At 39.8% G+C, this 13,459-nt stretch overlaps 1 protein-coding gene across 4 annotated transcripts in view; it reads left to right on the top strand.

Annotated features, from left to right (window-relative positions):
* Positions 1 to 275: 275 nt before the first annotated feature.
* LRBA (LPS responsive beige-like anchor protein) overlaps positions 276 to 13,459 on the top strand; it is a 710,247-nt gene continuing 697,063 nt past the window's right edge. Inside the window, exons 1-2 of one of the 4 annotated variants that reach the window (XM_046655938.1) lie at positions 276 to 3,025; positions 4,252 to 4,690. In XM_046655938.1, coding sequence (XP_046511894.1) covers positions 4,472 to 4,690 — 219 coding nt within the window. In that variant the 5' untranslated portion in view covers positions 276 to 3,025; positions 4,252 to 4,471. Of the gene's footprint in view, positions 3,026 to 3,509; positions 3,656 to 3,783; positions 3,914 to 4,251; positions 4,691 to 13,459 lie in introns of those variants that run through there. The other 3 variants (XM_046655936.1, XM_046655939.1, XM_046655937.1) reach the window with 3 other exon arrangements.

The following is a 13,459-nucleotide window of genomic DNA, read 5'->3' as shown; positions in this document are numbered from 1 at the left end:
TTGCCAATCTTCCTCTTTTTGCTTGAGGAAGATTGTCCCTGAGCTAACATCTGTGCTAACCTTCCTCTATTTTATATGTGGGATGCTGCCACAGCACGGCTTGATGAGTGGCGTGTGGGTCCACACCTGGTATCTGGGCCTGCAAACTCCGGGTGGCTGAAGCAGAGTGTGCAAACTTAACTACCACGCCACTGGGCTGGCCTGTCTTTTCCTTCTAAATTGTAATTGTTCCCAGCATCTAATGCCCAATAAAAAATGTCATTAATTAATTGGTTACCAACATTTGAAGTTTTATTTAACATTAGTGAAATTTAATGAATAGCAAAGCAATGTTTGATTTTCTCACAAGGAGGGTGCTGCAAACCAAGGCCAAAACTTCCAGGCTGTGATGTCATAGGCTACATGGAATAACAATTTGAAGAAGACTCGAAATCCAGGGATACATATCCAAGTGCATAGCAAATCATGTAGGCGGTACCCTTCCCCTAAATTATCATTTAATCCATACTCTAGCAAAATGCCAAGAAGTTACCATCGGGAGGAGTGGGTGTTCTTTCTGGTAGAAAGAAAGAAAATTCCATCCCGTCTTTGTTATAAAAATTTTCTTTGTATGTACAGGTACGGGTTTGTAGATCAATAATCTTCTTGATTTCACCATGAAATTATATTCTCTTTGCTTGAGTTCCTCTGAGTTATGCACAAGGCTTCCTGTTATGAATCCATTGGGTATTTTTCTTTCCTGCTATGGTTTCAATGTATGCTGAAGGCAACTGAAATTATGAGTCTTTAGCCTTTAATTCTCTCAAGATGGTGAGGTCAGAGAGAGAGAAATTAGATGGTGATAGAAAACTTAAGCCTGACTTTACAAGAAATAATCTTTTCCTCCTTCTTGTCTTTCTTCCTTTTTGTGTAGTAAGTTGGGTGTATGATACAGGGAAATAAGTAAGGCAGGCCTATAAACTCAACTGCTGATAGTCCATATGAAGACTTTTGACTAGAAAATTTCCATTATAGTATCAAAAAGATAAATTTTAATAGATGGTAAAACTGCTTTCCACATTAATATAGCCATTTATACCAAGATCTTCCTTCCTCTAACTGGTAGTAGTTGTATAGACTCAAGCAAGGGCTTTCAGGCCAGAAAAATTAAAGCAAGTAACTTTAGAGTTTTAACTCAATCCAAATAATATGTATTGAGTACCTACAATGTTCAGAGTATTGTGCCATTAAGGAGCTTAATAGTTGGTGGACAGATAACTCACCCTGAAGCACTCCATGGTTCTAGTCTTTACACCAAACTATCCATAGTTACTGTATTTTAACTGTGGCTAGAAGTAAAGTTTCTCCTTCTACTTTCCTAACCCTTCCTTCTGCAGTGAATCTCCAATTTTTGCCAACCATTTTACTGTAACCAGGGGTAAAGTAAGGCAGGTTGCATAATCCTGAGGAACTGTAAAAAAGAGTTGGCAATTTTTTGGGAAATATTTGGATAATTGTCTTACATCCCCTTTTGTTTCATCAGTAGAAGAGTGTTAGCAGTAAACTGACAAATCCATGACAGACACAAACCTTAGCCCTGGATCATTTAGACTGAATATTTGTGACTACATCATGTTTAGATAATTTTTACTATCACCTGCTCCTTCTTAATGGAGAACATTTATTTACTTAATAAATACTTTACCGGCACCTATATGTCAGATATATTAACATACTCAAGGTTAGACTATTTGCCTAAATCTGAGGAGGCAAAATGCTATAAAAAGCTTTTTGTCTAATGTTCCCTCCCTCTCTATTGATGTGTTAAAGGTCAAGTGAAAGTTCTCTTTCTTCTACAGGTACACCCTACTTCCCCTTATTGCAGACATTCATTTAATGACCTGAAATATAAACCTGAAGTGTTTAAATAGTTTTTGGATTTAGGGAATGGCGAGCCAATGATGCTGCTTGCCTCAACCCTGGTAATGCAAGAATCACCAATTCAGATCATGAGAAAAATGTCTGTCTCATCTTTGGAGTATTTAAGCCCACTTACAGAAAACAAATCTTTAAAAAACATCTGCAACCACATGAGATTTGGTGCGGCTGAATTCATTTTAGTATTTTAAAAAGATGTAACACTTTTCTAAAGAAGATACTCCTGTGCTTCTCTTTCCTCATGTTGCCTCCCTCCTCCCAAATTTCCATGTGATAAAGTTCAGTTTACTTTTCAAGCCCATCTCAAATAACCTGTTCTCTAGGAAACTATTTCATCTCTCAAACCAATACAATTTTTTCTTCTGATTCCTCCATGGTACTTCCTAACTTTTGACCCGACTTTCTGCTTCACTTTCATTTTAGGGAACTGCGAGTATATGAAAATTTTTTTTTAAGGCCTTATGACTTGAAAGAGTACCATAAGGGTGAAAAACCACTTTCTTCTATATTTGTTTGTTTTCACTAATGCATCAGGAAGAAAGCTTTACTGCTAATAGTGGGGGTGGAGGAGAAGGATACATTATAAGGATCTGTGCTGGTTACAATCCTAATATAATTTATCTTTTCAGTTAATCTGAGAATGAGGCGAACCTGACTTTCACATTGGAAAATCACGAGAGGAAAAAAACTCTCAGAGATCTACAGGCAATGTTAACCCCGCCTCCACGCTGTTCGGAGCAGCTGTCTCAGGAATCCTCCCTTCCTTAGAATGTGGGAGAGGTTTGGTGGCACGGCAGCTGCAAAGCAAGGAATCTTTCCCTTTCCTCGTCGATACGTTCTCCCCCACCTCCTTCCGAATGGTGGCAGCTGCCGGGGCATCCCAGTGGGAATCTCTTTCCAAGTCTTCGCCGAGCGCGCTGGGCGGGCAGCAGCTGAAAGCAGTCAGGCGTGGGGACTCTCTGCTCCCCTGAGACAAGGACAGCAGCCTCCCTGGCTCCAGCGCTGCCACCTCTCTGCCTCGTAGCGGTCCCTCAGGTGTCCTTCTCCAAGTCCAAGAAGACACCCTGGCAACGTGTGGCGGGTTCCCTCCGCGCCAAGAGACCCTACGGTAACTTAACAACAGAAGGAGCGTCAGAATCACCGCCTCAGCACTTGCCAAACCACCTTCCCAGGTCTGGGGGTGGGAGGCAGGGGAAGAGTCGGCCCCTGAAGGAAAGGTCTTTCCTGGCCGGGCTGGGGACACACCTGGTGCTACTTGAGCTGCGCGCCCGCTCAGATGCCCGCCCTCACGCGCCGTCCCGCCAGCAAGCTCGCGCCCAGCGGGTCCCCAACCCTCCCCGCGCCCTCTTCGGGCCCCCTCCGGGCCCCCTAGGCCGCCCGCGCGTCCCCACCCTGCCGCGCGGTTGCATCCGCCTTCGCGCGCGCCCGCCCACCCCAGCGCCCCGCGCGCTCGCGCACGCGCACGCGCACGCCGCGCCCGGCAGCCCTCGGCGCTGTCATGGCGGCGACGAGCAGCTTTAGTGGGCACAGGGACGGCCGCGCGAGCTGTGGCGGGGCGGGCTGTGGCAGTAGCATCCTCACCACCGCCAGCAGCCTCAGCCTCGGCATCCGTAGCGCCGGCAGAGGCTGTTTTTGCAAAGATTGAGCGCAGGGGTGGGGCGGGCCAGGAAGCCATGGAGTTCTGTGCAGCCGCGGACTCCCGGGGAGCGGTCTAGGGAAACTTGGAGGCTGCGACCAGGTGCACTGACCTCTCTCTCCTCCCTCCTCTCCTCGCCGCCGCCACCCGACCTCCGCTCCCTTCTGGCCACCACACACACCGCCCCTCCCCTCCCCGTCGAATCTCAGGTGCCTGAGAGGTGCTCCACTCCTCCCCCTGGGCCGAGCGTTGAGAATAATCACCGCCCCCTTCCCCCGCCTTTTCCTGCCCTACATCGCCGCTGCCACTTCTGTCTCGCGGCTCCCTGGCAGGGGGTGAGGACGAGTCCGGAGGGGCTAGGTGAGGAGGAACTTTCTACCTCTATGGTAGCTTGGGGGTCCCCTCCTTTCCTCTGACCCCACCTTTCCCAGCGACGGTTTCTCTTTCCGTGCACCTGTGAGGAGAGGTTGCCCTGCGCCGAGAACCTGCGAGAGTGTGGGGGAGGAGTGAACCTGTTCAGGGGCCTCTGGAACCCGCCTTCGCTCGGAACCCAGCGCCTCGAGGCGGGGAGCACAGGGTGGCTGGTCCTGGGACCCCGTTAGCAACTTATTTGACGGACAATTACTATTCCCATCCTCCCCCCCAAAAACCCTAAAACAAAACCTAGCCTATTTAACATTTATCTAATCTTCCAATAGGGTTTGGCGTTGTTGTCAGCCTCGGGGAGAGAGATTGGACAGATATTCTCCAAGAGGAGGAGGGCGACGCCAAGGACTTTCTACATCAACTGTTTTTGGGGTTTCTCCACAACTTGCAAGAGTGACCCTTTGCATTTTGTGTTGCGTGTGTGTGCTTTTTACTAGTGCAGCGATCGCTGTCCCAGAGTGACTCCGAGTTGTCCTTCCTCGTGAACTAGTAATGGCTAGTGAAGACAAGAATGTCCCTTCCCCGCCACCAACAGGTGATGACGGGGGAGGTGGAGGGAAAGGAGAAGAAACCTCTGCCGAAGAGGGTGCATTGTCCCTGAAACCAGGACTCCCCATCAGGGGCATCAGAATGAAATTTGCCGTATTGACGGGGTTGGTTGAAGTTGGAGAAGTATCCAATAGGGATATTGTAGAAACTGTCTTTAACCTGGTAAGTAGTTATCTGCTTTAGAAGCATATATTCTCGGTGGGTTGGGGAACAAGACGTTGAAGCTGAAGCCATGTGCTTTACTGAGCCTGATGATGGCCTTTTCCCATGGATAGAACCTCAAAACTTTGCTGACCTAAATGAACAATTTCTTTTATTTCTAAGTTTAAGGGAAATTATATAAACTTACATGCTTCAGGTTTTGTGAAAGTGAACAAATCACTTTTGTACTAAGGAAATAGTTGTTGCTATCGAAGTATTTTGGGGGGTTTCAGTGGAGGAGGTTTATTCTATAAATTTTTTTGGGGGGGATGTATATCTAAGTCTGTATTTCTCTTTGACATTTTAAATAAGTTCGTATGAACTTTTTTGAACTTGAGAAATAATGTAAATGGTAGCCCTACCTACTCCGTTGAGTCTGCCTAAGTTATGTTTTGCTTTAAATTTTGAACACAAAATTCTTGTTCATAGGGCTGACGAAAGATTAATTTGCTGCAAAGTTAGTATTTTAATTTTGACTAGGTTTATTTTTAGAAATAACTAACAAAAGTTAAATTTTGGAATGAATTTAGGATTATATCTTGTGAAAATTGAATGGCAATTTAAAAAGAAGGTTGCAGCAGATATGGTATAATCTGTATTTCTTTTGTGAATTCATCTCTAGCAGTAAAACATATTTGGTCTTTGGAAGTAGCTGGTTATACTACTATGAGCCATGAATGTTATTTTTAAAAGGTGGATATGCAATACTTTCTTTTTCACTATTCCATTCTTAGAAATGGTTATCATTTCTAATGGGGACTTTTTAGATTTCTTTATTTCAACCTCTGTTGCCCATCAACTTAAAGAATAAAAAGTAAATTTGAGGGCAGGCTGGTGGCGTAGTGGTTAAGTTCATGCACTGTGCTTTGGTGCCCAGGGTTCTCAGGTTCGGATCCTGGGCACAGATCTACTCACCACTCATCAAGCCATGCTGAGATGGCATCCCACATACAAAATAGAGGAAGATTGGCATAGATGTTAGCTCAGGGCCAATCTTCCTCAAGCGAAAAGAGGAAGATGGGCAATAGATGTTAGCTCAGGGATAATCTTCCTCACTGAAAAAAAAAACAAGTAAATTTGGCTTTGAAATACTTCCCTTTCTTCCACCTACTCATCTATGTTGGAAGATAACAGATGGGAACATATATGAATGTGCAATAGTTGTATTATTAACTGTTTAGCACCTTTCCCCTTTGCCTCTGTGTTTTCAAGGTTAGGCTTGTTTTATTCCAGGGCAGTTAATTATTTCCTTCACTCGACAGTCTGGTCAGCTGCAATACAACTTCTAGAATGAGAAAGTAGCTAGATGAAATTCACTTACTTTTGGAGTATGGAAACTTTGAACAATAGAGTGTTTCTCTACCAGTTTGTTGTGTTAGCAGTTTATATACAAATTCCTATAGACACACATGTACACATTTTTTTTTAACTATATATTATGGAAATGTTCAAGTATACACAAAAATAGAATAGTATAATGAACTCTGGTATCTCTCATCCAGCTTCAACAATTATAAACATTTTGGGGATTTTGTGTGTGTGTGGACTTTAAAAGTTTGTGAGTCTCAAGGAGATAAATGGTAAACTGATGTGTTCGTTTATCTCAAAATAGACTTGAAAACATTCTTTTTTGATTTTTCTTCTTTTTCTAAACCTCCTATACCTTGGATGATAAACAGAAATCTGTGGTAGCTATATAGTCCGGAATTAGTTGGTTGTGTGTGAAACACAACATTCCTCTGGCAGAAGGAGCATTTAAACTCCTCTGTTCTTTAGAATGTCCTGTGTGGAGGTGGATGACCAAACGTGAGTCACTTGCATTTTATCATTTAAGAAAATCCAAATTCTGTAGTAGTAGTTTGCTTCTATGCTGCCTAAAACTGTAGGCCCAGTAGAGAATTTAAGGTTATTGGTTAAGTCCTTCACAGCTACGTGTTTGCAGGTAGAAGGAGAGGGAAAATCTGTTCAATTATATGTCCTCTTTACCATCATTCTCTCATGTAGAGCAGAGAAAGTTGCTGAGAGGATTAGATTAGCTCCTCTCCTTCCATTTTCCCTTACAATACTTGTCATGCTCCTTGGTGGATATCTAGGATTGTGGCCAGTCTTTAGAAAATGTTTGGAAATGAAATGTTGGGAATCTGGTAAGCTAGTCCATCTCAATGCTGTTAGTACTGCTGCACTTAAGATATTTTCTAGTTGATAGTTATCAGCCTTAGTCTAATTCTACTCAGAGAAGGAAATTACGTTAACTAATAATGTGTGATTTAAAAAATGTTGCTACTCTCTGTTATGTGCCAGGCAATGGGCAGGTGCTTTACATATGTCTTGATTCTTTCCTCAACAGCTCTTTAATGTATATATCTCATTTTATGGATGGGGAAACTGAGACATTGGAACATTGGTGATTCTTAGAATGGAAACCCTTCCAGGAGTACATCTGTCTTTTGAGTTGATGTAGAGGTATTTATAGCTTAGGTATAGCTTTTCCCAATTTAAAGACACAGAAATCATTGGTCCTACTAAATATGAATGGTGAAACTTCCATCAGTGGATTTCATTTCTTCTTAGTTAACATTCAAATAGCTTTCAAAAAACTGTTCTCAAGAGACCTTAAAAGTAAAAAAACATTTTTCAAGTCATTCAGTCATTTTTTTTCCACTCAGAATGTGGATGCAGAAAGTTGATTATTAACTTTTTTTTTTACAGTCAGTACTTTGGATTAAAATTTCTAAAATTGTGAAAAATAGAATACAGGCAAAAGAAAATTTAACATGTGTGAGTAATGAAGTAGTGTGAGCCTTCCATCTAACTTAAAGAACCAGTTTATTACCAATATCACTGAATCCTCATCTGTGCACCCCCTTTATCCTATCTTCGCTGTTTTTTTCATTAATAAATTTAAACTATATAACTATTATAACTTTTTCCTATGTTTTAGGCATTTTATTAAAATAGATTATGTTCTACTGATTCCTTTTTACTGGATTACGTATTAGCTACTTTAAACATTTAAATCTGTACTGTTAAACAACCTCCCCTCCCCCAGAGTTGTCCAAATAGTAAGTGGGAGAGCCCTGTAACTCCAGAGGCCTTTATCAAACTTTTGGACCCAGAGTAATTAATCTATTGGCGTGTTTTCGGGAACTTGCTGCTGGGTTTTTAAGGCCTCTGTCAGATAAAGGTATTCAATGCTATGGAATTCAAGAATAGCATTTCCCATGAGCTGGTAACAGATGTTTTCATGAAATTTTTTTGTCTAAAAAGCTAGTATATGATTTTAATTAAAATGTCAAAGCTTAAACGATGGAATATAATTTTTCATTACTCATTATATGGCATTTGATATAGGTTCTACTAAATATAAGTGGTGCAAACTCTTAATACCTACAGTAGCTGAGCAGATCACACAAGGCTCTGTTTGTATTACCTGTGTGCAGAGTATACTTGTAGGGGGCAGCTGCTATTCCATTCTAGCTGATTGTTGTCTTGCAGTAACATGGTCCTAGTGGTGTCATACCTTTTGATTTTTCAGGAAGAATTGGAAATCTAGATTTTGAAAAATAACATTTTAGGGGCCCGCCTGGTGGCACAGTGGTTAAGTATGCATGTTCCGCGTCGGCGGCCTGGGGTTCACCAGTTCAGATCCCGGGTGTGGACATGGCACCGCTTGGCAAGCCATGCTGTGGTAGGCATCCCACATATAAAGTAGAGGAAGATGGGCACGATGTTAGCTCAGGGCCAGACTTCCTCAGCAAAAAAGAGGAGGATTGGCAGCAGTTAGCTCAGGGCTAATCTTCCTCAAAAAAAAAAATTTTAAAACATCAAATTAAAATATTAAAAAATGTACTGTGTGGGACACGTAAAATCACAGGTAGTTACTTTTGAAGCTTTTATTTTATTTTTTTTTAAAGATTGGCACCTGAGCTAACATCTGTTGTCAATCTTCCTTTCTTTTTTTTCCTTTTTCTCCCCAAAGCCCCCCAGTACATAGTTGTATGTTGTAGTTGTAGGTCCTTCTGGGTGTGCCATGTGGGATGCTGCCTCAGCATGGCCTGATGAGCGGTGCCATGTCTGCACCCGGGATCTGAACCCGCGGACCCTGGGCTGCTGAAGCAGAGCGCACGAACTTAACCACTCGGCCACGGGGCCGGCTCCTGAAGCTTTTATATGAACCTTTATTAGAAAGATAATCATTTAGCATGTTTGTATTTTATGTGTGTGTATCTAGAATTATTTCCTCCTTACTACCTGCCATCATAAATTTAAGGGTTGAGAGTAATCCAGTCTAGAAACATGCTTGTTAATGTGCTTTCCCCCTCCCCCTGTTAAGTTTGTATTTCAAGTTGTAAGTAAAAGAAAACTCTTTACTGTTCTAAACACAATAAAAAGGATTTATAGCTCAATTATCTGCAAGTCCAAAGGTAAGGCAAGACTTAGGAGTAACCCAGTAATATTAAAGATCAGTTTCTTTCCGTTTCTGTTCTGCTTTCTGTGATGTCAGTCTATTGCTGTTCCCTTCATGATTGTAGGATGGCTTCCAGTGGCATTTGGGTCCGTATGTATTGTTCACATCTCTTGGGAGAGAAAGCCTTTCTGTCCTAACATTTCAAACAAGAGTCCTGATTGGACCACTGAACCATGACTGTGGCCATTGAAATTGCTGATTGGCTTAAGCAAACCAGGGCCAACTGCTATACCTAAGGGTGGGGTCCATTTTCTCTGAAATACATGGGGTGTTTGGGAAAGGGTGGATATACAAATAAAAATCTGAGTAAGAAATTGAAAGGGTGAGTGAATGCTGGGTAGGCAATTAATGATATCCACTATTCTCCTTTGCAAACACATAACAATATAATAATGTTGCTGAAGATATTTGCGTAAAGAAAAAAAATCATTTGTTGTCCAAAATAGCTCCTTGATTTGCAAGCAAGCTTTTTTGACATCTTTCTGCCTTAGTTTCCTCAGCTCTACAGTGGGGAAACTACATTGTAGCAAAGCTTAAATGAGTAAATACTTGTAAAGCACTTAAAATAATGTGTGGGACATTAAGTGCTACTCTATTTGCTATTATTGTAATATTTATAATTTTAGATAGTTACAATCATCACATTCTAATCGTATAATTTTTTAATTTCTATGTAGCCATTATTGGCGATATTGGCTCTGCAGTATACTATGTAATTCTAATTTTGGAAGTTATTCAGTAGCCGTTGTCATTTTTTAGAGATGACTTGTTTTGTTTTGTTTGTTTGTTTGTTTTTTGAGGAAGATTAGCCCTGAGCTAACTGCTGCCATTCCTCCTCTTTTTGCTGAGGAAGGCTGACCCTGAGCTAACATCCATCTTCCTCTAGTTTATATATGGGACCCCTACCACAGCATGGATTGTCAAGCGGTGCCATGTCTGCACCCAGGATCTGAACCAGCGAACCCTGGGCTGCCCAAGCGGAACGTGTGCACTTAACCGCCGAGCCACTGGGCCGGCCCCAAGGTGACTTGTTTTTAAACATCTCTGTTGAGGTATAATTTACATACCATAAAATTCACTTGTTTTAAGTATACAGTTCAGTGATTTTTAGTAAGTTTACAGAGTTGTACAAGCATTACCACTCTAGTTTTAGAACATTTACATCCTGTCTTCAAGATATTTTATAGGTTTAGCTCTTACATTTAGGCTTATGCATTTTGAGTTAATTTTTGTATGACGTGAAAGAAGGGTAAGATAAGGTTCTCATTCATCTTTTTGTATGTGTTTATTCAGTTGTCTTACTGCCATTCGTTGAAAAGGCTATTCTTTTCCATTGAATTGGCTTGATATATTTGTCTAAAATTAGTTGACCTTAAGTGTTAAGGATTTATCTGGACTCTTAATTCTTTTCCTTTGATCTATATATCTATTCTTACATCAGTACCAAACTGTCTTGACTAGTGTCGCTTTGTAGTAAGTTGAAATAGGGATGTATGTCCTCTTTGTTTTTCTTTTTCAAGATTGTTTTGGCTATACAGGGTCCTTTGCATTTCCATATGAATTGTAGGATCAGCACGCCAATTTTTAAAAAGAGGAAGCAGAAGTTCAGATTTTATTTTTCCTTTTTCTCTCCAAAGCCCCCTGTACATAGTTGTATTTTTTTAGTTGTGGGTTGTTCTGGTTGTGGCATGTGGGATGCTCCCTCAGCATGGCTTGATGAGTGGTGCCATGTCTGCGCCCAGGATCCGAACTGGCGAAACCCTGGGCTGCCGGAGTGGAGCGCGTGAACTTAACCACTCGACCACGGGGCTGGCCCAAGGAAGCGGAAATTCTGATGGGAAGGTGTTAAATCTAGAGATCACTTTGGAGAATATTGAGTCTTCCAGTCCGTGAATATTTATGTCTTTCTGTTTATTTAGATCTTCTTTCATTTCTTTCATCAATGTTTTGTAGTTTTCAGTGTATGAGGAGATAAATTATTTTTAAGTAAGATTTTTTTCGCTATTAAAATGCTTCAGTAGGCATCTTTGTAGTTTCTTACAAGTGATAGAATCGATCATTTAGGCCCCTGCAGTTATACAGTCTTGTTTACATTTGAATTGGTTCATTTTAAACTGAGAAATCATTTGGGAGCTGAAAAATCAAGTTTTCTTTTTCTGTTTGTGAATTAATAGAAAGGGAAACTAAATAAGCTTTTTTGTTTCTCATACTGACCTAGCTGAACTAATCAAGTATATTTAATTTTTATATTATAAATTGTCTTCACATATACATTCTTGAAAATATTTTTAATAGTTTTTATGTGTTTGAAAGAAAAAATATCCAGAATACATTTTTTTTACAGTTCTTACTTAGAGAAACAATAAATTATTTTATTTATCTTCGTACCTCAAGGACTTTTCACAGTGCTTGGTATTTCAAAAGTGTTTGTTAAATTGAATGGAAATGTCTTAATCTCATCATTAAATAAATTACAATCTTTAGGAAGCCTAGTATCTTTTTCTTTTCTGCAAAAGAAATGTTGTGAAAACCTTAACATATTGCATATTTCTTTTATTATTTTCTCACTATTTCTTACGAAGATATTTATCAGGCAGCTTGCATTTTTCATTGTATAATTTTGTTACCTCAGATAATTGAGTTACCTCAATATCTTTTTTACCCCTAAGAAGAGCAGTTTCATTATTTTCAAAGTAGTCTCTTACAACCTTCTCTTAAAGTGGTTGTTTCCTTTTACTCTAGTGTTATTTCATTTGCTCTAATCTAATGGGATATATACTCTGAAACCTACCTGTGTGTAGATTTGTAGTGTGTCTTTGACCTAAAAGCTTTGGGTACAAAATACGAAGTAAAAAACAAAAAAAGAAAACAGAATAAGAAAAAACTGTTGAGAGTATACAAATTCTTTCTAATTTACTAAACTAAAATACTCCTAGTTTTAGATTTTTAGCATTTTCTTTTGAGGAAGATTAGCCCTGAGCTAACATCCCTGCCCATCTTCCTCTATTTTATATGTGGGACACCTTCCACAGCATGACTTGATAAGCAGTGCACAAGTCTGTGCCCAGGATCCGAACCAGTGAACCCCAGGCTGCCCAAGTGGAGCACGTGAACTTCACTGCTGCACTGCTGGGCTGGTCCCTGTGTGTATATGTTTTTTGATTCCTCAAAAGTTTAATTTGATTTGACCCAGAATAATATATGTGATTGAAATGTGCTTTGTGAAGTAGAGAATTTGTTGCTGGAGATTTTACAGAATTGCTTACTGGGGATTTTGTAGAGTGGATTCTTACTTTGGGTAGGAAATTGGGCTCCAAATGACTCCTAAGGTTATTTAACTATCTCATGTTCATGCTCTAAGTTTTATTGTCTCTTTCGCACTTGGCATTTTGCATTTATTTCTGAGACTTCTTTTGACCAGACTAATCCCATTAATCTTTTAGTAATTTATGTACTACAAAAATTGCAATTTTAGCGAGAGGTGAGAGGCTGGATTTTCTTTGTTTATTCTTACAGAAAGAGGAAAAACTTGATGAAGTCTCAATTATGTTTTATTAGAGATAAATCTATTGCTCGAGAGCTAAAAAAGATTTTCTCCTTGCCTCATAAGATCTTTGTTCAATGAATAATGACTTCATTGGTGTGGTATTTTTATGCGTAAATATAGTAAATCTGTTAAAACCTTGAGAGTTTTAAATAATTAGGACTCTGATGAGGTGTTTGGATTTTGTTGTTTCTAGTGAAAATACTTTTCTCATAAAGCTAATGTAAATATATTATCTTAAATCCTGTATGTAGTACCTAGTTGAATCCAGTCTTTTTGATCTTTGGGCTTCAATATCTTGAAAAAAATAATCATTATATCTCAGAGCTTATAAATACACACATAGAATATAAAACATTTTAACACAAAGCATTTTTTAAAGTGTTAATTTAATGTTAATACATGAAACTTAAAACATTAATCCTGATAATAGTTAGCCAGCTTCAAATGGGATGTCAACTAATTTTTTCTAGAAGCAAAGTAGGCATCAATTTAAAGAGGCTCATTGGTATCTAAAATGGAGAAATTACTAATTATTAAAGAAAATTATATAAAGGTATTATAAAATGATTATTAACATTATCACCAACTCATTTTCTTAGATCAGACTGCTGTGAAATTAATAGATATTAAGCAGACAGAAAATCCAAAGCATTTCAGAATAGTTTTCCTTCCTGTAGGTGACTTTTCTTGTCACTGGATGGGTAAGGCAGTACTT

Source organism: Equus quagga, chromosome 3 (genome assembly GCF_021613505.1).
Source record: "Equus quagga isolate Etosha38 chromosome 3, UCLA_HA_Equagga_1.0, whole genome shotgun sequence".
In the NCBI taxonomy this organism is placed as follows: domain Eukaryota; kingdom Metazoa; phylum Chordata; class Mammalia; order Perissodactyla; family Equidae; genus Equus; species Equus quagga.
This window is presented reverse-complemented; position numbering and strand designations above follow the sequence as displayed.